General features: G+C 36.9%; 1 protein-coding gene across 2 annotated transcripts in view; it reads left to right on the forward strand.

Annotated features, from left to right (window-relative positions):
• The window catches only part of ppp1r16b (protein phosphatase 1, regulatory subunit 16B), an 85,465-nt gene that overhangs the window by 9,288 nt on the left and 50,690 nt on the right, over positions 1-25,487 (forward strand). For both annotated transcript variants that reach the window (XM_016669969.1, XM_016669972.1), the window contains exon 2: positions 22,815-23,246. In XM_016669969.1, the coding sequence (XP_016525455.1) occupies positions 22,979-23,246 (268 nt within the window). In that variant the 5' untranslated portion in view covers positions 22,815-22,978. The remainder of the gene's footprint in view (positions 1-22,814; positions 23,247-25,487) is intronic.

The following is a 25,487-nucleotide window of genomic DNA, read 5'->3' on the forward strand; positions in this document are numbered from 1 at the left end:
GCATCCATACTGAGTAGAGCAAAATTGCAATATCAAGATCGTAACTCTTTGAACTCAGTCAGATTATGCTCATTCAGGAGAATCATGCTGCTCAGATGGGAATAACAGACTGCAAATCCACAGTATAATCTCATGCATTGCTTCGACCTTTGCCTCTTTGAAAGTAACAAATGCATCTTTGTTTTTCTGAGAACTGAAATGAGAAATTGGCACGCTCAGCTCCTACTCTTGCTCTGTTCATGCCTGCAGACACCGGGATGGTGGAGGAATGAGTGTGCAGACTTCTTGGTTTCGCAGTGGATTAGAAGTGACACTTACTGCAGGCTGGCTGTGTTTAAGCCTCGTTTATTCTGACTGGGTCTTAGCTGAGGACTCAAACCATCATTAGGCAGTGAAATGACTCAACGTTGGGAGAGCTCTCCAAATACGTCGAGTAGTGCAATGGCTACAAAAAGATGAGCAGTAACCATTCAGAGGAAAATAGGAAACATGGAAGGAGATAAAACCTTTTGTTTTCCTCAAGTGACTCAATTGGCTGATTCTGAGGGAGAGCGTGGACCCTCTGGGCCAAGGCGTGTTGTGGTCAAACCCTTTGAAAAAATAAACAGATACGTCTAACATAAACATGACTCTGGTTGGTCTGAAGCAGATTGACAAATGGCTCCACCCAGGACAGGAACAGCGCAGCAGGCCTTGCCACATGCTCTTCTGCCGCTGTCCAGAGACGCCACACTGGTCCAGTTTTTTCCTGCTCACACGTTAAACTGTCCAATTAAAGGGACAGAAGATCAGTGGGATGTCTTCCTGAGAAAGGTTCAACTGTGGAAGCGCTGGATGTCATTTTAAAGGCTTTAAACCTTTGTCTTTTCCTTTGTAAACCCCCTCAGAAATGCATGCTGTTCTACTGATGCAACAGAAAGCAATAGACATGTGGGGGCAGATGAAATAAAAAGTGTACATTTTTTTTTTTTTTTAAAGTAGCACAAGAATAAAAGGAACGACAGCAAAGCAAAGAAGAAAGACGACGATAAGCAAATGGAGCCCACATATACCAAAGTAGCATGAGACGAATAATTAACCGGTTTTTGGTCAACGCCAAGCCATGAATCTTTGTCAAAACATGACGGCTGCAGAGAGGAAGTAAATTATATTTCCTTAGAGTTAGCCTAATGGACTCTAAAGCAGGAATGCAGAGAGCTGGATTCAGATCTGAAGACTTAAGCTGCTAATTCAGTGTGTCATTTGTGTTTGAGCACAGCTGTTTACATAGAGCATGAGACACAGCTGACAGACGCACTGATCAGGCTTTTCTTGGCTTATATCGATTTTGACTGATTCAGTTCTTTAAGGATTATGACACATAAATATGAAAGAAATGTGTGCTCAAGATGGATGAGTTGCATAGTTATCTCCATTTATGAAACAAAGCAAGGGCCTCAGCCTGATTTTATTAAACTGAAAAAAAAAAAAAAAAGTACATGGTGCTGTTTATCAGACAAATGTTTTGACGTTATTGATTTTGATTAATTTAATGGAAAAAAAAAATCAATGTTCTTCATAATATGTTTGTGGAATATATTATATTAAAAGATGTACAATTCAGAAAGTTTATAAAGTTCCTATTTGATTACTGGACATCTTTAAAGTTTTTTAAGCGAATAATAATGAAGGCTTGTTTTAGAGGGGCATATCTGTTAGTTGCTGGTGAAGGAAGTCAAAGGAAAACACAGCTGATCAAATGACTGGTGTTATCACACTTCTTTATAAGAAGGAAATAAAATAATTTTACTCACTATGTAGTGATAAAGGGCAGTGATAAGACAATAAAACGGGATACTATTTTATAGCTACTTGTGCTGTCAAAAGAGTTTAGAAAGAGGCTAACTTTTGTCAGCAGACCATGTTCACACTTTATTTCTTACCGTTTATGCATTTTTTTCTTGTTTGCGTTGTGTTAACTTGCTGTTTTTAGTTGCAAATCCTACTTGATTAATTACAGGTTGAATAAAATGAAAATGAAAGTATTTTTTTTATTGGACATGAGTTCAGAGATGAAAACAACTCTAATACTTTTAAGACTGAGCATGGGTGCATTATGTGTAGGAGCAATAAATGGTTATTAGCTAGGAATAACTGCATTTGAAGTTTATTTTCGTTGACATGTAGAATTAGAATTCCTGTTATTGTCATTGTGTATAAATAAAGTGCAACAAAATTTAAAAAATAGCAACTCTCGAGGAAACAGAACAAGTGGGATGTTATAGATAGATAGATAGATAGATAAAGACCATGTCTTAGATTAATTTAATGTGTTCAGTGCAACAAACATAGCGTTTCTTTTGGGTAGAAATGCTACATGTTTAAAAAAGAAAAAAACTGATTTAAATATCACATTTCTGTTCTTCAGAGAGAATATTGGTGTTTTGAACTCACTGCAAGTCTTAAAAACTTAAGTTTTAAAAACGTTCCCTGATATTTTCTTAGTCCCCTGGGTTTGAATATTCAAAGTGGTGCACATTTTCAGGGGAAAACCACATTACATTCCTATCTCAGATGAAGAAAATATATATATGTTTTTATTTCATGACTTATTTAAGCCATGAAATAAGTAATGGCTTATTTCATGACCATGAGAAGGCCATGAAATAAACCTTTCTGTGGCTTCTTTGAAAAGGCTTATTTTCAAATAAGCCATGAATTGAAAGCAAATTAATATTTGCTGCTAAAGTCCAGCAAATGTTACATTTAAAAGTAAAAAGTCTTTTTTTGCTCTGTGTCTGCTATAAACTGCATTTGTTAACCACAATTATTACACTTCATTTCAGAAAGATATGAGTTATGAAAACTCTTGTAGTACTGGCCTTGTCCGTTGTCATTGTAGTTTTGACATATTTCATTTGTCACCGAGAACTTCTTCAATTCATTAGGAAAAAGGTTAAGGAATGTGAATTAAAACAGTGGGTTAATTTAATATTGGCCACTAAAAGCCCTAAAACGTATGCAGAAAAAAATAGACTATTAGTGGTCTGCTGACTGGCACCAGTTAGCTGTTGCATTACGCATTCCTAGTTGTGGTTTGCACTAATCTAATGACATTACTTTCAAAACTGCAACAATATTGTTCCTTCAGGATGATTCATTATTGCTCAAAGTACAGAAAAGGGAACAATGATAGTTAAAAATAGTCAAATAATTGCTTGTTGGTTTAATGGTCTGCATTAGCATATTGTCATCTTACAGGAATATTTCTACATTATGTTCATTCACATTTCAAAATGACGAATTTCCACCACAATTATGGATGTTTGCAGAATTTAAATTATATTCAAAAGTCATAATCAGATTACCTTTACTGTTTGACAGCAGAAATACCGCGTGCTTTCCATTGAGTTTATGCTCGCCTCTCATTTCTACAGCGGAAACTAAACAACTCCACTACCCCACACTGGTAAACAGAAATGTTTGTATTTCCTCAGATACATTAATCAAATGCATTTATGCTTCTGCATGCATTGTTGGCAAACTGTATGTGGCTTCTGGCCATTTCTTTTGTTTGGAAAAGACTTCAAGCAGAGTAGAAAAAAAAAAAAGCTGGATAATGCCGTGTTCAAAAGGATATTTGCAGATGGGTTATCAAAGCTTGTTAGAGCTTGTTTAAATTCTGCCTAAGACTAATCCTGGTATTACTTCCTATTTTAAATCACATCTTTGTTTTGTTTGACACATTATTCAAAAAGAAAATGTTTGTAGTTCTGGATGAGAATAGACTCTACAAGTCACTGAACTTCCTATCATTCTCTTGGTTTTTGCTAGAAATATGTTTCTTTGGAGCAACATTTCTACCACTTGATAAACAAATTTTGCAAATATGTAAACCAGAATTCAGAGGAAAAACGAAACATTTCAGATAAAAAGTGAACCGTTTCTACATCAATCTGATCTCAGCATCATAAATTCAGTTTGAGGTTACGGGAGACTGTAAAGCTCAAAGATCATCGATAAATGACACACAAGCTGAGCGACAATGTGACCAGCGGGATTTGAACACTCCATTGACCTGCTATATATTGATTAAGCCATTAAAACCTGATCAACCAGCTTGCATGTATACTATTATTGAACATAATTATACAACTTGGATGTAATCATATTTGTAATGGGTATGCGTAAGATTTTCAAAGGATCCTTTCCCTTTTGTAATTTTAGCCTGATAACCTTATCATTATAATCTCTTATAAACTATATTTGTACATACATGTGGGAAAAACAAATCTAAATTTTATATTCTGTTCTTTGATACAAAATGCTCAAAAATGAATTGATATGCCAGGAAAAAAAAGTCCAATGACTTTTAATTTTAACCCTTTCATGCATAGTGGTTACTACAGCAGACAGCTATCTAAAAGCCATTTTCTTGTGCTTCTTGTGAATTTTTATGTTATAAATGCATAAAAAATTGGACACTAATTCATCATAAAATACACAATCAACTACTGGCCATCAGTTGCAAATGGAAGACATTAGTTCTGTTAAATCCAATATGACCGACAGACAAAAAAGCATTCCGACTGACCCGGTCCCTCCTTCTACTGTAGACTACTCTTGCAGGTTAAAAAAATATTGTGACATCAGATAACCCTTAAGAACAATACTACTGATGTATTTTTCAAATAACAATTTTGTATTTGGAGAAAATTACAATTTATCACCTAAAAAAATACCTTCTTTTTATGCCTTAAGAAAATAATAAAAAATAAATAAATGGAAAAAAATTCTGACACAAAAGATCATAATTCATGCATGAAAGGGTTGAAGATTACCTTGTTACACTCTTTAAAACAAGATTACAATAAAAATCTGTTTGAGGAAAAACTAATGACACCTTAATTCTTTAAAAGCTTGTTTTATCCCCATTTGGGTGAAATAAATTCACTGAGGTGCCGACATCCGTCAAAGGAATTTTGCCCTCCTCAAAACCTTCAGCTGTGAGATGTTTAAAGTGTTTCTTGCATGTTTTACTTGCTTTAAGTCGCCCCACAGCAGCTTAATGAGATCAAGATCTGGGCTTTGACTCTGCCCTGGAGTTTCCATTTCTGAATTATCAGCCAGTCTGTGGTGGATTTACTGGTGTGTTTTGGGTCATGTAATGTTTTTACTGATTTTGCCACATTTTCCTCACACACCCACTGATACTCAGCAAAATCAGTGATGGGGATGTATCCAATCACTAGTAATTTGAATTTACATTGCAAAAGAAAAAAAAATTATGTTGTTGATTTTGATTGCTGCAACTTTACATTTGTTGTTGTAACGCACACACTTCAGTTAGATTACCCTCTTCCAAATGCTTTCAATGCATTTATTTGCTTGAAGCCATCTTATTTCCAGCTTGACTAGATGGATGTGGCAGATCAAATCAGTTTGATGGAAGAATTTAGAAATGTAGCACTCTAGTGCTTTATTAACGCCCAACAGCAGACTGAGAGCAGTTTCTTGCGCATCGCCCACTGCAGTGGCAGCCACCTGACATTATGGGGCGTTCAGAGTTTAGCAGATTTTATTGGCCGCTTTTATCATTCAGCCACCTAAACATTTATGTTCCTCCATCATGCAGCAGATGGGCCATTACTGGAGGCATATGATAATTTGAGCTGTTATTTCAGTGCCTCTTTAGAGCGTTTCTGGAGGCCTGTTTGAGTTAATGGCTGGTGACACCTGTGCTTGTCCTGAAGAGAGAGCTGTTAAACCCTCACAGGCACAAAATGCAGAGCTGTCTTGGTTTGTTTGGTATTTTCTCAATAGGTTGGAATCTACGTTGCTTTTATATTTAGTTACAAACAAACCAAGCTAAATATGGATGGATTCTTTAAGGTGCTGTCAATCTTGCCATGATTCTGAATGGAAAAAGTTGTGTCACATGTGTCTAAATGTGAAGACTATTTGGATCACAAAGTCCTTTTATATATTTAAAGCATGTGTTCTGCTTGCGATGTGCCTCCATATCGTAAAGCATGCATATCTATTGAGAAGAAAATTCGCAGTGTCCCACTGAGCCACGGCAGGGTGCGTTACTACTGCCATGATGTTGCATATCAATTTATATTTTCTCACATTTAAAGGACATATTTCAGAACTTTTGCAACTTTTATTTGCAGTTGTGCTATCCAAAACAATTAGAAAGTAGCAAACACCTGCAAATGTACAGAGCTCATCATACTAACTACTTTTCATTCCAATGATCATAAAAATGGTTGTAAAAGGCTTAATAGAGAAATGTTGCGACGACATGCTGATGGCAAAGGAAGAGCAGGAGCTTCTTATAGAAACAGAGGCCCAATTTCAAGCCGTCTAGCCAAAGTAAAATTTCAAAGCTATATTTGACCATGACAGCATTTTTATAACAGCGGAAAGCAACATAACTACTTGATTGTTCTATAAAATGGCACTGTGTGACTGGAAAATCCATTACAATGCCACCTTAAAAGCATGAATTTCAAAGCCACGTAGAATAATGTCAAAGACTGATGATGTGTTTTAAATACCGAACTCGGGCAACAAAGCACTTTATCCAACAACGGCAGTGATAGTAAAGACTTGACCTCAAACTTGAGTTCATGAAGTGAGGATTTATGCTGTTTGTGTTTGCAAACATGGAGAAATCCCCTCTGCATTAGTGTAAGTTTGGATCTGCAAGGTTTAAAATTTAGCTTACTTATGTTGGTCAGTAGGCCTTGTCGGATGAGTCCTGGTAGAGAACGACACATTCGAGATTACAGCCTTAGTAACTTCAAGCATGTGGTAAACAGCTTATGTCAGCTTGTGTACTTTTTAAGTTAATATGACAGAGTTGAGCTTCTTCCCTCATATTTTTAAAGCTGAAATACTTATGGGCTTTAACGCGTAATCATTTGATCGCTTTAGCTCTCCTTGGCAGCTGGTCAGTAATGGCATCCCATTGGTGACAGAGCACCTTGCTTTTCTCGATACGCAGCGTGCAGGCAGCCTACGCCCTGAATCGCTACAACAAGGGAGATGATGACCCAGAATCAAGTTGACCTGAGCGCTTTAAATCAAGACTCCACCAGAGGAAATAAATTCTCGCCCCACCAGGACGCCCAGCGCCAAGTAGGACAAGTAATCCAGACAGAATAAAAACGTCCTCTTAGAGGACGCTTACAGAGAGAGGGATAAAGAAGTTAAAGCAAAGAAAGGATGAACGAAAGGAGGCTTGGCAGCTCCAGGAGTACTTTTGATATTCTGATGTGTTTTTAAATTTCGCAGGATTGCGGTCAGTATGAGGGAAGGCACAACAATTCAAATTGTGCTGATAAAGATTTTTATTTAGTATGTTTAGGACAAAAATGACATTTCTGTCATAATTTAAACATGACAAAAATGTCAAAAAATTAGACTAAACTGGGGGCTTTTGCACACACAAACACACAACCACGAACTTATTTTAAATTGAGTATTGTATTTCTGATCACAAGTTTATTTATTTATATTTCTTTTTTCTCAGTATTACTATTATTATTATTACTTTGTATACTTTAAGAGTTTACTTGAGTTAGAGTTGAGTTTAGTATTTTCTGCTTGTTTGGTCTTCCTGTGGGCGGAGCCTGTGGCTTTAAAACCAGGACTCTGCGCCACAGGGAGTCGGTGTGTGATTGGACTCCTGAGAAGTCACCCTGAAGGTGTTGGACTCTTGCACTGACGGTTCTGCTGTTTGTTTTTAACCTGTTGTCTTGGATGTCATTTGTATATATTCTGCACCTCTCCTCTTTGTTCACCTGAAGAAAAGCATAATAAATTTCACTGAAGTGATCTCCGGCCTTGGCCAGGCATTTTTGTTTGTTCAAGTCATAATAGAACCTCGACACAGAAACCTGCAACTAATCAACTCTCTCTTTTGCCCGCTGTGTTGTGAATTTACACGGTTCTTAACTTCTGCTACCAATAGCAGCACTTTATTTATTTATTTATTTTTTTAAGTATCAAACTATTTTCTTGAAGAAAACAAAAAAACAAAATCAGATTCATCAACTCACCCAACTTTAGGCAGTACCTAAAACATCATGCATATACTAAGACAAAGATTTTGAAACGGTTACTATGACTACCATCACATCCTAATTATACAGATCAAATCAAACTTCAACTTTTGGGCACAACAGCAAAAGATGCAGTATGTTTTTCTGAAACCAATACTAAAACATGGAGGTGGTTGCATCATAATGTGTGACCACTGTTCTCTAGATGCTGAGGTCAAATTTTGAGCAGTTCAGATTATTAGTCTTTTTTGACTCTGATGGATTTAAGATTAAGAGGGAATCAGTTTTCTGATATTTGTGAGTTCAATCATTCATCCAAACCAATCATACCGACTGAAATCTAAACGGACCTTTTGACGTTTAACCACCAGCTTCATGCAGCCGGCTTGTTAGGGGGATGCAGTGCAATGCAGCGTCGCTTGTTTGAGCATTTTCTGTAAGAGTTTGTGGCTGAATCAGCTCTGCTTAGCTTTTCTGCCACGTGTTCACACAGCAGCTACATTGTCCCGATTCTCTCCTTTGCGACTGGTTGAGATGATTTTAATCGGTATTTTGTTTTTGTGAAAGAGGAAAAATCTGTTGCTGCTGTTGCTTGGGAAAGGATTTTGTGTATGGTGTGCATGGAATACATATCGACTAATGACAAACCCACTCGGTGACACTGTTTTGTAAACCACAAACACAGGACCAGTGATGCAGAAATGGTACCTACCTTTGTGCTGAAGGTGTGATTTTTGTGCAGCTGTTTTGCTCTCTGAACACAGACTTGCTTTGTGTCAGCTTGACTTCAGAGGCTTCAGCTTGACACGTCTGGGGGTCGTGTTTCGGCTAATGAACGCAGCGGTCAGAAAGGTCAAAATCTGAGTCTTAACAGCTAGAACCAAGTCCTTCCTGTTCTAATGACCACGCGTTGCGTCTCCAGATATTTGTGCAAGCTTTTTCAGCACCAGCTGGAAGATTCAAGATAATTGGTTGTATGTGATAATGAGGCAGCAGGGTGCAACTTAAGTTATTAAAAAGATAAGGTCACGAAAGTTTAAAGGATGGTGACGCACTTTAATAATAAAAAGTTACACTTATTGTCCATTATTTTAACAATGTACTTACCAGCTTAAATGGAAGATTATGAGAAGGTCATAATATGTCAACCTGTGGCAGCTTTTAATCAAGCGGCTTTGTTTTTATGATTTTGTTGAGGAAAGAGCATGCTCTTCAGAGTTCTTTATTTAATATCCAAAACTTCATGTAACACCGCATTTTAACTTCATAACATTTTACAACTTTACAGTCATTCTTTCAATACATTACATCAGGAACTTTTTTGCGATGGATTCAAAAAAAGGTGTGCATAATTGCGAATTGGAAGAAAAGCAATACCTAATGTGATGCATTGAAAATGTGAAAAAAGTGCTATGCATTCAGCCCCTTGTAATCCAATGCCACTAATTGCCTTCAGAAATCACCTAGTAGAAAACAGAGTCTACCTGTGTGAAATTTGATCTCCATATAACAGTGTGGCACAACTGCAAACCAATGAACGCTTCTTTCCACCTACATATACAGGCCAAGCAAAGTTAGCATTAATTAGAGAAGCAGAGGAGTTGCAGAGATCAACAGCACAGTTGGGAGGATCTGTACATAGAAAAAACGTTGGGAATATAAAACCAAAATGATCTCCATCTCCACACTCATTTATGGTATTGATGGCATCATGATGATTTCAAGGGGAGCATGGACCTTTGTTTTTCTGTGACATTTTAAAATGTTTATGGGTAAGAATAATTGAATAAGTCTAAATACAAGCAGACCAAATTATGTCTTATGTCTGCATAGTTCAACTTATAAAAAAAAAAAAAGAAATCATCAGGCAGTTGACTGAATTACTCAGTCAGAACTAATAACAATTTACTGCTACTGATAAAGCATATTCTGTGTACTTTGGACAAATTAGTTTGTGTGGAAATGTCATGATGTTATGAAATGACTGCACAGTTATATAAAAAAGCTTTAACTATCTTAAAGCTTTAGAGAAAATTTTAAATAAACAACACTGCACCCTCTTTTATTGTGAGATCCTACAGCTTTCCTCTCTCAGCATTTTAGGTGTGAGATGATAAACAAAGAGGATGGATACTTAAATTCTGCAAAGGCCCAGTCTGCAGACTGCATTATTCTTTCGATTAATACGGATTACTTCCCTGTAAAAGGTTAGCCCTTTTGTGTTGATTGCAAATTCTCAATTTCCACGAGCCGTTAGGAAAATGCTGCATGTCTGTGATTGTATGGTGCTGGATTTATCAGCAAAATACTGTTATCTGCCGCAGAAATGACTGCACAGTCTCGATTTCTGCATATTTTGTTATGTTTGGTGCATGTTGCTGTGTTTTAGGGCTCATGAATGAAAGCAGACATAGCTTTCTGAAAGTATTTGTGGTCCAACTAGGTTCAGCCAAGCTATGTGATTTTTTTTCTGAGAGTCTATCCTGCTCATTCTTAAAATGAAATTGGATAGTGCTCTTTCCATGCTAATGGCTTCATGAAATAACCTCATTGTTTTTTCCCCCAGAGCTGCTGTAAAGAGTTGATATAACGCCTCAATTTCACATTGAGTCCTTACACCAATCCAATTTTGCATTTCTTATTTTTTAGTGTGACTGAGAGGAAAATTGTCTTCCATAATACAGTCCAGACAAAAGTCCATGCGTTTGTTTTAAGAGAGCCAGCAGGAAGTTGCATATCTGTAGAGTGAAGGATTGTGTGCATCATTTGTGTGACAGCTGTAACTCTCTCAGTGAGTGGTCTTGGTGGGATTTACAATCAGCTTGTGGCATTAGTGCAGTGAATAAATGAACTAATACGACCTGTAGCCATTAGTGCTGACCTGGAACAAGGGGCCCAGAGATTCAGGGGGCACACGCATCATGAGAAGACGTCAGTTTGTCTCTGCTTCCTGTAATTTTGCTGAGTCTGCAAACAGACACACTGCAGTTACATTTTGTAATGACATACAAGAGTTTGTACAACTATCATGAATAGACAGGCATGTAGATAAAACAGACAGAAACATGCTCTGTTGGACACACAAAGCCGTTGTCTGCAACAGTGGAGGCTTCTGTTTCTGCACACGGAGCGTCCTGACACAGCACACGCCTCTTCACCGCTAAATGTCACACATTGTTACTAACATTAATATTGATGCAGAGAGCAGCTGGTGTTTGTGTGTGTGTGTGTGTTTTTAAAAAAAAAAAAAAACATTATTTTGTTGTTTTTTATATTTTGTTGTGTAAACTTTACAGAACTTGACAGCCATTTCTGTGCTTTTTTTTAAAATTCAAAATGGAATCCTTTAAGATATTTTCAAATTTTCTCATCATGGAAATTATTGATATTGGATTATTAAAAAACATATCTTTGTTTTTTTGCAGTTTACTCTTTCTGTTTAATCAGAGTTTATTCAAGCTGCTCAGAGAGTCAAATAAACAAAGATATCAGAGTTCATGTGTAGAACACAGGCTATCCAAAGTTTAAATAGTATTTTAAAAAATAAGATAAAACAGTAAATTCTCAAAAAAAAAGTAAGGTATTTAAAAACGACAATGGTTTGGGGCAAAGCTGATATCAGCGCTTGGCAGCCTCATGGAAATAATTTCACCATGTTTGGTTTTAAATCTGAACATGTGGACTGGTCTCTGTAGACCTGAGAGGGCAAAAATACCTCTGATATTTTAGACTTGGTTAATTCAGACAAAAAGAAAAAACAACTATATTTGAACTAAAAACAAATAAAGTAAACGAGTAAGAATTTGAGTGATGTGTGGTATTTTTATTTTTTTTTTATAGTCATGCATCACTTTGACCGAGATGTGAATTTCCAGTCCACCATGCAAGAAATAAAAACATTGCAGAGCTTTTTTGATTAGTCAGTTTTTTCCACTTTGCTTTATAGATGCCTTTGCAATAACAGCTTTGGGCATGAATATTCTGCCCTATGAACCTCAGAAAACGCATTATTAAGACTGTAAAATTGCTTACAATATCTTCATTCTATTTTCACTCATAAAAACATGCTGGATGAATGCTTGGTTCTCTCTGGGTTCAGCCTGCAGACTAATTTATCCGTGACCTCACTTAATAAAGAGCAAGTATCAAATTTGGTTGTAAATACAACATAAAATGATTACTGCTATGGCTATTACTACTACTGATCATAACAGTGATTTTGATAATTACATTTACAGTTTGCTTGTCTGTTAGTGAACCAACTTACCTATGTTTTGCATATTTATTATTTATTATTTTATTTACACATTTTCATAAAACCTTGATCACCAATTGTCAATACTGTTACATATCTAGTAGCAAGCCTGCAGTTGGCTGCTTTATGGTAAGTTATGAAACAACACTTAATTATGATGCTCCCTCAGTTTCCAGGTCACGATGGTGATTTTATGGAAATATTTCTAAACAACTCAGTTTGTGTCTCTTTTAACTTAGTGAAAAGTGTACTATCCTTCTTTCAGCCAGCTGATCAGCAGTGCACAATAACAAGCAGGGGGAGAGGCAATGCTAGAGAAATATAGCATTTATCTGGCATTCGAAAACTTTAAACGGTAAGAACTGTATGATGGAAAATACTGCTATATCTTTTTAAAACCTTTCATTGAAGTCAGAAACCAACGTGACACTGTAGTAGTCATCCTAATCTCAGTTTCAGTTGTAATCTGTCAAGCTAATCCTCCATGTTATTGCTTGAGAAATGCCATATTTATCCATTTGACTGTCTTTTTTTCCCCTAACCTACTACAGACAGAGTAACATTAGCTCATCTGCTTGTACAACCACAAGATGTAGAGCAGAACATCCTGAGAACATAACACAGACACATGCTGCCTTCTGTTCTCAGCTTTCTTCATGAGCAGCTGCTGATTGACGGGGTCACAGCCTCCATGAGGGGAGTCGTTTTAGTTTGGCAGCAGCATGTTTCTGCAGTTTGCATTAACCAAAAGGTCAGCTTTTCCACTCCATGGCTCTTTATCACAGTCAGAAGAAAGTTCAGTAAGAAAACATTATAAAATGATGTCATACATTCTTAATGGGATAGAAGTGACTGAATGGAGAGTCTGTAAAGATATGGGTTCCATTTGAAGTAATTTGAAAGTTATTTTGAAAAGATATGTTCTTATAATTTGATAAATATGCGGTAAGATGACCTTTTACCTTTTACTCTGTTGCTCTCTCCATTGTTCTCTAACGCTGATGGTGTTTTTGGAGTCAGGAAGCAATTTCCCCTTTCAGAGAAATGTCTTTAGAAAGCGTTTCTTTTTTCAGATGTTAAGGAGGATGTTTATGTGAAAATTAATATACTTTTTGACCACAGCTCACACAGAACATCTTGAAAAGTGTTTCTGAATGCAGCTGCCTTCAGAAACACTTCAGAAACACTAAAAGTACATGATGCTGCATTCAAGATGCATCTGATGCATTCAAGATGCATCCGATTTGAAATGTCTTGCTTATTTGTGTTTTCCCGGTTAGACATTTTAATCCAAACCCCTACAATTGTGGTGCTTTTCAACATGTTATTACCATTGTCTCTTCATGAACTGACAAGATTACTCAGGCATTTTTCTAAAGAAAATGCCAACTTGGAAAAAATGTATTTCAACGATTATGCCTAACATGCCCAAATATTCTCATACAACAATAATATTTTGTTTTTGTTAATTTTTATGTTTTACTATAATTTTCTTTTAGCTCACAGTCCATGGTAGAGTCAGTCATAGTTGTTGTGGCTTCAGGTTCATCCTGAGAAACAAAGTTTGACCCCAAAGGTTTTATCATAAAGATGCACACCTGAAACCAAAATAAAAGATGAGAAACTGAAAAGCATCCATTTTCAGTCATTATTTCAGCACTGCCTACTTGTATTGGTACCCCAAAGTAGGAGATTCATTGAACACTTCAAAAATGTAGAAAAATCCAACAGTTGATCAATTAAATGCTAATTGTTTTATAAGAAATAACTAGTTGCCACACTTACTGGCATGTACCAATTTCCATAAATGAAAGAAAGCTGAAGTTTTCTAATTTATATTTTACTTATTAGAGATCCTTGGATCTTTTAGCTATTAATTACCTTCTGTCTCCTCTGTTATACGCATGACATTGCTCTCAGGGCCGTTTCTCTTTAGGAAATTGTAGTAAATGTGGAATTTGCTGATCTTCACAGGATGACTACAAGAAAATTGCTACTTGCTTTAAATTGCACACATGTACGGTGAAAGCAATAATTAAAGAGCTAAAAACAACTGTAACTGTAACGATTAACACTGGATGAAGACACATTTATCTTTCCAACACACAGACAGCGTTGCAGTTTTTCATGCTTGCTGTTAGAGAAACGCAGTAAATAGTAACTTGCTGGGGTCACCAAATCTCTAAGGAGTATTTCATTTGTGTGCTATGGACTTACTATCCTTGATTCCTGCTCCCAAACTAAAATTGCACCGTGATATGTTTTCTTTTTTTGTGCATCCCCAGCCAATACTAATGAAACTTGATCAGTATTAACTATAAACATACCGAGCACTTTTAAAAGCAGCTTCTGCAGATTATAAATCAAAAGGTTTTATTAAAACAAGATTTAGAACAAGCTCTTTTCAATCCTGGATACTTTGAATAGATTTAATGACCTCATCGGGTTTATTTTTCTGTTCTCAAGACTAATAGGATCACTAAAACAGCACAGAGTGGACCGAATTTTAGCCGGGCAGTTAGTGTTCGTAAGAGGTTTACAGGAAATCCTGTGGTGCTTTAATGCTCATCAGTGTTTTGACACACTCAAGGCCATTATCTATGTTTCTATAGTTTATTACCGTCCGTGTGAAATCATATTTATGTAGATGGAAAGTCTGGATCAATTTGACTTTAGCTGATGTGTGAAAATATAAAATATGTAAAAGTAAAGACGCCCTCATGCACTTACTGTTTTAAGTTTCAATATCATAGTCTTAGTCTAACGGACAAGCAATGGCTGGCCGTCATTTAAGTGAAAACTCATTCTGTATAATTGTCAGTGAGATAAAAATGGATCATAATGCTTCATGAGCCTCTGTAATCTGCTGTGTTTTCTTCAGTTTCATCAATCAGCAAATTTAGCTACAATAAAAAGCTCTATAAGTGGAAGAAAACACCGGCTTGGAAATGTTGCATTCACTGTGTGTTTAGGGGCCTGTCTCTGTTTCACAATAGACTTTCTTTTACAGTTTTAATCTTGGAGAAACAGGCAGACTTAAACGGCAGGTCAATTATAGCTGAGACAAAAATATACAGCAACCTCCACAATTAGTGGTCCCCTGGTGAAAGGTCTTCAAAGAAATTCATCTTTTACTGCAAGAGCATGATTTCTCCCTGAAAACTTCTGGAAAAAAAACCAAAAACACCCCCAAAAAAACTTTAATTTGAGTAAATTAATTCAGTGGGAAAGAAAAAAAAACAAAAGAAAAAAAAAACTTTCTATTTATAGAATAACCGGTGCCACAATTGTTGGTGCTGTTAATACATTTGCAAATAAGACAGTGCTCAGTCTTATTATTTTATTTTATAAGGTTAAGGCATATGGAGGAAGGCATGTTTGATCATTCCTCTTTCCACAGTCTCTTAATTGTCCAGCATCCTGCTTCCTCTCACATGCTCTCTTCTTCTCAGATCACCTCTCATGTGAGGATATAGATGAGGAGACGGAGACGGCCATGAAAGATGGCTGATTTTATCTATGATGAATCACATTTGTGTTGTTCTTCACTATCCTCTTGAAAGACTTGATGGTGACAGAACACACCAGATTTTGATTTTTAAATATCCAGGGATTTTCTCCACATTTCCATATGTTCATATTTTGCTTTATGCTGGACTCCAGTCTTCAAGAGCATGCAGTGCTTGTTTAAGACGCTTCAGCACAGCTGCAGTAACGCTTGATTACCTACTCAGTGTGTTATCATGCTACCATGCTGGTAATGAGCCATTTCTTTGATTGTGTTGCAGAGTATTCACTCAAACACTCAGCCTTACACCTGTCCTGAAGTACCTACTGTATGCTGTTCCAGTTAATGTAGAAAACTTGACATGCTTATGGAGATGGAAGGACAGAATAGGCTGCTAAACAACAGGTTGGCACGTTGATGGAGTCTAATGGTTGCTATGGAGAACTTGTGACGCCAAGACACTGTATTTCTCCAAAGGTGAGCTTTGGATAAGACTTTGTCTTCCTGCCTACACTCTCCCATAAGCTAACTTGTACCCTGACATGAATGGCATGTTCTCCTGGCTTTCCCATTTTGAGCAGTGTCTAACAAAAATAGGCCTTTGTGTCATATTTATACACCAGGAACCCAGGAAGTGAAAAACACACTCTGTGAGTGTTCTCTGATCTACTAAGATGCATATTAAAAAATTTCAGTGATTTTATGGTACTTTGTTAAAAAAGTATATCCTATTGTGTAATTTATTTTCTTCATTGAGCTTAAATTATAGGTAGGAGTTTTCTTACTTTTACTTTTGGGATATTATGCCACTTAAATAGACGCTACTTTTATGGGTGCCAATAAATGTCAATGACACAATAAATGGGAAAGAAAATGGGAAAAGATGTAGAGGAGCTTTTCACTTTTACTATGTTAACATTCATTATTGTCCGTAGCGATGTTTGCATTCTGGTTGACCTTGTGATCACAGCAAAGCTTTGTGTCCTGCAGCTGCCAATTTATGAAGCCAGATTAAACAAAACAGCCATTAAAAATGCCCAGCAACTGTTTTTCTGAGGTTTCTTTGAGCAGGAACTGTTTACTGATAGCAGCAGCTTTGTGCCCATGGTCTGGCCTGCTTTTTTTTGGAGGATAATCAGCATTGCATTTAGGTTTGGGCTTTTACGTAATAATATGAAACGCAAAGTGAGTGCATGGGAACGTTCATGGCTGCAGCCAGGGAGCTGATTGAGGTCAATCTGTGATTTGCTGCCTTTGCCGCGGGTAACGGCTGTGCTGTCGCTGCAGGGCTTACAGTTACCTACAGCTCCCCTGTTTTACATAACATCAAAAAGCTCGTCTTTGCCTCTTGCCATGACATCATGTCAGGTTTTTCATTGTCTCGCGTCTTTTTTGAAGCACTTTTAAAGAGCCAGTGGCGAGATAAACTGCTTCTGAATTTACAAATTATTTCCTGAATTCTTGTTTTACCTGCAGGGGAAACAAAGCTGCGCTGTCTAAATTTAACTCCTCACCTGGTTTTAATCTAACGGAAACAAAGCAGCATATCAGCATGTGGGCCCATCAGTCGAGTCATCAAATGGAAATTTCTTTTTACTCCCCATGGCGCAGCATGCGATCACACTGCTGTTTACTTCAGCTCTTTGTCTGCCGCTGTGTGGTTACACAATGTTTAGTTTGCCAGATGGAAGGAGGTTAATGTTGAAAAAAAAAAAGAAATCTGTTGTTCTTGGAAAACTTTGTTAGTCGTCCTACACTCTTAGGTTTCAAATGTGTGGGTAGTCTTCAGATAGTTCATCAGGTTTTTAAAGCTTGGAAGCAACGGTAGCAAATAAACCTGGAACACAAAATTGGGTCCGGTTTAATATTGCAAAAGTATATTAGATATTTTTTAGGTAGAAGGTGTTGGTTCACTGCTTTCCTATTTTTTTTTGCTTACCATCAGACTTTATTACATTTAATCATCGTTTTGGAATTGTAGTGTTGTGCATATTGATAGTTCAATAATGATTAATTTGAATTTTACTTTACTTTAATTTTAAATCTGTTCTACAACGTTCGTTGGCTTGAATTCTTATTTTTTTTTATTGACTGAAGTTGTATTAAAACCATGATTAGGTGACGGTAGGTGTTTGACATATTGATCATCCTTGATCTACTGAGTAGTTCTGCTATTTTGTTCTGTTTATGTAGAAATTAAAAAGGAACCAAACATTTGTTGTGATATCAGCAAATGATATTTGTTATTTAGTCCTCACAACAATCCAGTGCGGTGAAATATTGGATATATACTGTATTTTCCGGACTATAAGCCGCTACTTTTTTCCTACGCTTTGAACCATGCGGCTTATACTCCAGTGCGGCTTATATGTGGATTTTTCTTCAACCACCAGGGGGCTCTTTAGCAGGAAGTAAATCATTGGAAGTCAAGAAATAAAAGAAGAAATTGCCCATTAAAACGGAATTAGGTTTTAATAGGGAATTGAAATTTGAAAATATTGTTGATCAGTTAAATAGCATTGAGGGGAAAAAGAAGATTTTTTTGTTTTTTAAATAATTCTGGTATCTTTATGAGAATTTGAGGTATAGATATTAGGATCCAATAGATGGCAGTAGTGCAACAATAATGGAAATAATGGATGCAAGCTGCCGTTGAAATCTAAAGAAGCAGAAGAAGAAGAAGGAGAAGAAGAAAACACCCATTTTCATTTAGCACATGCTAGTAGCAGACAGTAAGGAGATTTTTATCTTCAAACTCATACGCCCTCATAATCAGTTCAGCTAAATCTAAACTTGGCAGCTTTTTCTTTTTCAACCGTAATAAATGTGATATTCAATTCACCTGTTATGACTCAAATTTTGGGTGTCCGCCCCCCTCTGCTGCTGCTGCATCGTTGTGGAAAACCTGGCGCGGCAGAGATATCTGCGGCTTATAGCCAGGTGCGGCTTATAGTCCCGAAAATACGTATATTATGATATGAAATAAAAAGAAAAGAAAAAAAGTGAATAATTCTTTGGCAAAGTGAAGCAATATCACAAAAACAGAAACAGCAAAATGTAACATTCAAGGAACCTTTGTCTTTCCTGCTAAACACCTTTATCATGTTGCCAACCACATAAACCAGACAAAGGAGCAGGCAGATCGTTTCTTCAGTGTTTCCTCTACTTAGCATAAAGTTCAGCACAGAAATGCTAACTAAGAGCATCTTCTTGAATTTGGTCTGAACACTTTGATCTCTTGAAATTTTAGCACATGATTTTTTATTTAAGCATTTCCTTCATTAAAGTCAACTTCTTTGAATAAATGATGACCGCATGTCAATTTTCATTCCTGTAGGAAGTTGATACTTGTTTGTTAGCTACCAATGATGGGGAAAAAAAACAAAAAAAACATTTTGATTCCAACGATGACAACTGATTTTGAATATCAGCATCGGATTATTGCCCAAGCTATTCGTCTGTGTGGGTCTGTTTGTGTCTTTCATTCTTTTTTTTTGTGGCTCTGGCTTCACTTTCACTTGTGTGTTTGTGTGTGAGTAACATCATTACCTCTGCTCTGATTCCCTCTGATTCGATCAGCAGTCGCTCCTGGTTTTTGAATTCCCAGCATTGATGGTTTTGACCATCAAAGACAGTTATAGCAAACACTGACCGCCTCCTTGTTCGTCACTCATCCTGCCTGAAGTTAACTCACTTTGTCTGCAGCGGTGAAAATTTTAACCTCTTCAAATAAAATAAAATAAATCATCTTATGTGACGTATTTTTATCGACGTCAGCAGGTTTGAGTCACAGAAATTTATTTGTCTGCATTTTCTGCATTATTCATAAATCACAATAATGCATTGGCACTCACTCAGAGACTTTTCTTTTTACTGTTAGGCAAGCTCATTTAAAGTCAGTGGGGTTTTAAAATGCTCCCAGCATAGACCATTGAAGAATATCTGTCTTTTTGAGCCCTACATTTTCTAATTTACATCAAAGATTTAGAACTTCACCTCAAAGCAATTTGTTCTTTGTTCTTGAACAATATAAGAGAAACATTTTCTCTGCTGTGTGCTTCTCATTAAGCATGGAATATGCTCCAGGTGAATTCAGGTGCAGAGCATGTATGTGACCTTTTCTCGGCACCAAACATCATCTTCCAAACAGTCTATTTCACTCAGCATGGTGCTTTTCCTCTTTAGCGCTAATGGAGCATTAAGATAGGCTCAAGAGTCTGTTTTTATGCTGCAGAATGGATGAGGGCACAAAAAGGAAAATAACTATTTATGAATTCAGGTAATGTCTTGAAAGAGTGTGCAATGCTCTCAAAATCAGTGCAGGGTCTTCATAGGATTTAATAATACTAGAGCGAGAAGATGATGTTAAAGGGAAGAACAATGCAGAGAAGTAAATAAAAGCATTTTAGGATGTCGTTGCTTGACTTTTGGCAGTTTTTATTCTTTCATCTCCTTTAATTAATTTCCCAATTTCTTTTTTTAAAAGTTTATAGAGATTTCAAGTGGTTTTTTTTCATTTACACATACATTTTCATATTGTTTATGCAAGATAAAGTGCTAAAGTCACAGGCTCTTTCACAAAAAAATCCATTCTCACATCTGTTCCTGCACATTGCTAAGCAGCTGACTGAAAGAAGGCTCCTACACTTTCCTAACTTACAAGAATGTTGGCTTGTTTTCCAGCTGCAGAAAACAAAGATCTTTGAAAAAAAAAGAACACAAGATCTCAGTTTTATTAAACTAATACTGTTTTACTATGGCAAAACAACAGCGTAATATCAATGCCCTCAAAATACTGGCTAATATGTAATTTTTTTTTTTTTCATTGCCAAACACGTTCAAATTGAAGTTCCTTTAATTTGATTAAAATATTCTCTACAAGTGATTTAAACATAACCAGTAAGTTGAAATGACTGTTAGTTGCACAAGTCCAGTCAGAATCCAAGCTATTTAAACAGTAAGTTTATTTTTTTTATCAGCTTTTGCATCTCATGCATAACAAACAACAAAGTAGTTCAATTAACCAGGAAAAAAATACTGTAACTACTTAAACCAGATGTAATTATTTTTTTTTATTTCTTGTAGAAATAAAAATTGTCCAGATGGTTGTTTATCTGCATTTGCAGTTTGTGTACTCGATGGTATTTCTGCTCAAAGCTTACGTTTCAAATTGAAGCAGAAATAATTTGAGACCCTGCTGCTAATCCTCATGTGTTTGGCCTTCAAGTTGTGACCCAGGTCCTTATGAATCATTTGCAATGTCAAATACATTTGTTGCATAAAAGCTTTTGTGTCTCTCTGAGTTATTTGAACATTAAGCTATGTTAGAAAAAATCAAGGACATTCTCACATCTTGACCCTGAAAACAACTTTAAGTTTTAGTTTAATTTGTGGAAGTTTTGAGTGTTTTTACCGTAGATTCAGTTTAGAAAAGAAACCTGACATAGACTTTGTGCGCCGTTACCCCCACAACTGAAAATTATGCTGTAGGAAGTGATTGTTCAGCGTGTTTCCTGTCCATGTTTTTAGCAGTTAGGTATGAGGTCTAGAGGAAACATGAGTCTGACGGCAGACTGGAGGCAGTTATTGGTGGCTTTGTGAAACATTTTGTCTCTGAATACTGGAGAACTGGGTGGTTTTCATTACTGAGTGGCTGCAGACTTGAGGAAATGTTCATCAGCTTTTCTACAATAGTGATTTCGGCATTTGTGATCGGTAAGGGGCGTTTTGTTTAGTCTTATGGCTTCATATTTCAGATGTTTACTTTCCTCCATGTAGTTTGATTGAGCTCTCTCCAGCCTCCCTTGAAACTCTCACTTGCCAGAAACACTTTAGTGGACTTACTGTCAAAGAGGATGGAAAACTATTATTCTGAATTAGAAAAATAAACAATCTCCTCTGTGGCTCTTCTGCTCCTCGGCGTAGCACTCTAACCCCCCCGGTTATAATTTTTTCTCTGTGTTGTGCTTTCAGCTCTAGGGAAGCGGTTAACCATGATGAAGAATAGCTGACAGATCCGTAAAAGCTCGCAAAGTGAACAAAAATTTGTAGTAGCCATCAGTGATCAGTTTAGTAATAAAGATGAAGAATTTTTCTTTTTTGTTGTGAAAGGGATATTTTTTCCCCCCTGAAACCATATTTCTTTCTTTTTCATCTATAGTTTTGCAGGTAGACTTTCAATAAGTGAGAAAACAATTTAACATTTATTTACAATTAACAATCTGAAAAGTGTGGTGTACATTTGTATATAGCATCAGTCCAACACCCCTTATCACAACCAGTGCGACCAGTCGCTTTCATGCCAAGACGTTGGGACAATCTGTTAAAATTTCACAGCCGTGAGTCTTGGGCTCCACATATCTAAGTTCAAAGGAAATTACCTCATTGAAAGAAAATAAAGATGTGATTTTCCTCATCATATAACACATGACTAACAGAAAACTGACTGGACAAATCCTTGAACACGCCCTGCCTGTGGTGAAATAGAGCAGGTCCAAATTTCAGCAAGAAAATCAAAAAAAGGCATAGAGCCAGAGATACAATGATTTAGATAGATATGTATTCATGGCCCAGTTAAAATATGTTGCATTTCCTGAAAATGTATGCACACAGACCCACTCCGTCTGAACTTGAGGGTCTAGAAATGCAAAGCTACTGGGGGCATACCGTGGAGGACCTCCTGCTGAAATTTAAGTGAAAGAGGTTAAACTCAAAGGGGCTGAAAAGCTAATGCATGCCACACTTTCCAGACTATTACTGGGGGAAAAAAAATAAAACCATCTGTTGCTTTTGTTTTGGTTTGTAATTCTGTATTATTTTGAGTTGGCCTATCACTTGAAACTCCTGTAAAATCCAACGAAGTTTGTGGTTGTGACATGACAAACTTTGAAAAAGTTCAAGCAGCTTGAATACTCTTACAAGATGGCGTATCTCAGTTATTTATGAACATTCTCTGGGTGACATCTAACAACATTTTTTCTCTCTCTGTCTGCTCTCTCAGGTCGTTTACTGGTGATGAAAGGAGGATGATGAGGATAAAGGGAGGAGGCCATAGCCGAAGGTGTAGACCTCGCTAGAATCCTACCTTCCCAGCAACTCCCCCCCCTCTACCATCACTATCCTCATCATCCGCTGCTGCCGCTGCTATCCATCCCACCCGGCGGCATGGCCAACCACCTGGAGCTGATCCAGGAGCTGCAGCAGCTGGACAAGGTGCCCAGTCTGGAGAGGCTGCGGGCGGCTCAGAAGCGCCGTACCCAGCAGCTGAAGAGGTGGGCCGTGTACGAGAAGGAGATGCAGAACAAGAAGAGGAAGGCTGACAAGAAGAGTCGTAATTTGAACAGCCTTCAGCAGTCAGAGTCCAAGAGACGGGTGTCCTTCGCTGCTAGCGTGGCTCTTCTGGAGGCTTCAGCCAGGAACGATCCCGATGAAGGTAACTGATGTTGTAAATTACAGAAATTAATAGACATTATAATGCATTTTTTTTAATGAAGAACTATAGCTTACATCATTTATAATTTTTTATTCTTCTACTGTAAGTGGGTCTTTAATCATTTATATTATATGAGAGTTTTAAACTGTGTGAGTTTTAAAATATCATCTGGTTTAGTCATCAGACAAATCACTGGAACTTCTATTTTTTTTATTTTTACAAACAGAATAAAAATACGGAAATGTGCAAAATTCAGGCCAGTCTTCACCAATGTAATGCTCATGGATATTAAAGAAGAGCTGATTTAACTAATTAGAAATTACAATTAAATTATAATTAGAGAAATATATTGATGAAGCAGTTCCCTTTACTACACTGCAGGATCTGAAGAGAATCTGAGAATTTTGTCTGCTCATTATTTACAGAATATAAAGGTGTTGTAGCATGTCTGCAGTACATGCTATAACATTTAAATATCTTCATTTTTAAACCTCTCACTGTTGCTCAAAATAATTAACTTTAGGATTTTCTTCTTTCTGCAATGACAGCCAAAGATTTAAGAGTGTTAGTTCTTATGGAAATGTTCTTGTATGATTCATTCACTGATTGGAAAATAAAAAAAAAAAATCACGTTTTTGTTACCTGGTTATCGATCTGAAAATCACCCAGTTCCAGTCAACAGCAGGTCTGTCAGTGCCTCTTGTGTTAAAATGCCCCGTCATGTTTTGTTCCTGAACTGAGCACCTTGTTCATCTCAGAGGTATCAAAATGTCAGGAAAACAATTAGCTCAGCTTGCACGCTGAAAACGCTTCTGGAAATTTGTTCTGCCACAAGTCCGCTTTATCATTGTGAGAATAATGGAGTTGTCACACTGAGATGAAACTCTGCCAGTCTTTTAATTAAAAAATCCCCCTCTGTTTGGAGATAATAATTGTTTTCCTCCAGTAGAGACTGTCCCACGATGCCTTGGCAGCCAGTCTGTGATGCCTAAATGATAACATGCTGCTATCTTTCATATATGACATCTAATTTAATGTCATTTTAACCTGAAAGTGGTTTGATCTCTTTTAATCACAACAAAACCAGCCTGCAGTGGCACTATTATCCTTTCTGTTTGCAAACTGTCTCAACAGATTTAAAAGCCACCGCGAGGCTCCGTTATTTACGTAATAATTATAATAACAGGACAGACGGCATTTACTTGTAGAAACACGCACATCAGCCTAGGAATGTGAAATGCTGTTTGTGGTAGAGACCCTGTTGTTGTTTGTTACTGGAGTTGTGGTGTCGGATTGATTTTTGGAAATGGTTTAGGGAACATTTAAAGAGTGTTGTCGGGCTGCTCTGCTGGGTGCAATTCACACAAAGTCACTTTAGGGCTTTTAGCCTATCAGCTCCAACTTTCCTCTGAGTCTTCAGTTTGGCCTGGAAAAAGCACAGAAGGGTCATTAATAATCTATGTCCACTTCCAAGTAGGGAAACATTTAGATGTAGGCGCAGCTTTTTAGGGATTATCGCCACATGGAAAACCAAAGGAAGATGATTTCAAAGCATTTAGCTCATCAGAGAGCTTTAAAAGGCACTCTTTCATGACAGGACAGACTAACACGCCCTTTAAAGTTGCTACATTATTTTTTACAAATTTTTTAAAAAGACATAGGAAGGTCATATTTTATCATAGTTTAACTTTGGTCCAACATACAGCACTGGCCAAATGAATAGAAATAGTTTTGTGTTGAGAAACGTGTTGTGGTAGCCGTTGCAGCTAAATGAACATAAATAAACACACATTGTGTGTTTTGAATCATTTTGTGTTCATCGGTCACTGAGTTTTACTTGTTTTACAGTCGATGTAAACAGATTACTGAGAAAATCTTTTGCAGACTTATAACCTTATGGAAGTGAAAATGCTGCTGGGAGAAAGCTTTTCTCTAAAAACAATTTAGAGAGAAGCATAATTTAGGTTTTGTGAAGTCGAGCCTGAATAGATGAGGTGCTAAGATAAAAACCAAACACCTCGTACTGTCGAGCACAGGGAGGAGGGAGGGAATGAAAGTTGCACATGAAATAGAACAATGGTCACACTCAGCAGTAAATCTACAACCAAATGTCAAAAAAACTAAACAAATCAAAGTGTTGCAATGGCCTAGTCAAAGTCCAGACTATAACCTGATGAAATGCTGTGCTCGGAACCTTAAGAGCTGTGCAAAACAGCCCTAGGGTGAACTTTCTTTTTAGCA

Source organism: Poecilia formosa, unplaced genomic scaffold (assembly GCF_000485575.1).
Source record: "Poecilia formosa unplaced genomic scaffold, Poecilia_formosa-5.1.2 Scaffold2, whole genome shotgun sequence".
Taxonomy (NCBI): Eukaryota; Metazoa; Chordata; class Actinopteri; order Cyprinodontiformes; family Poeciliidae; genus Poecilia; species Poecilia formosa.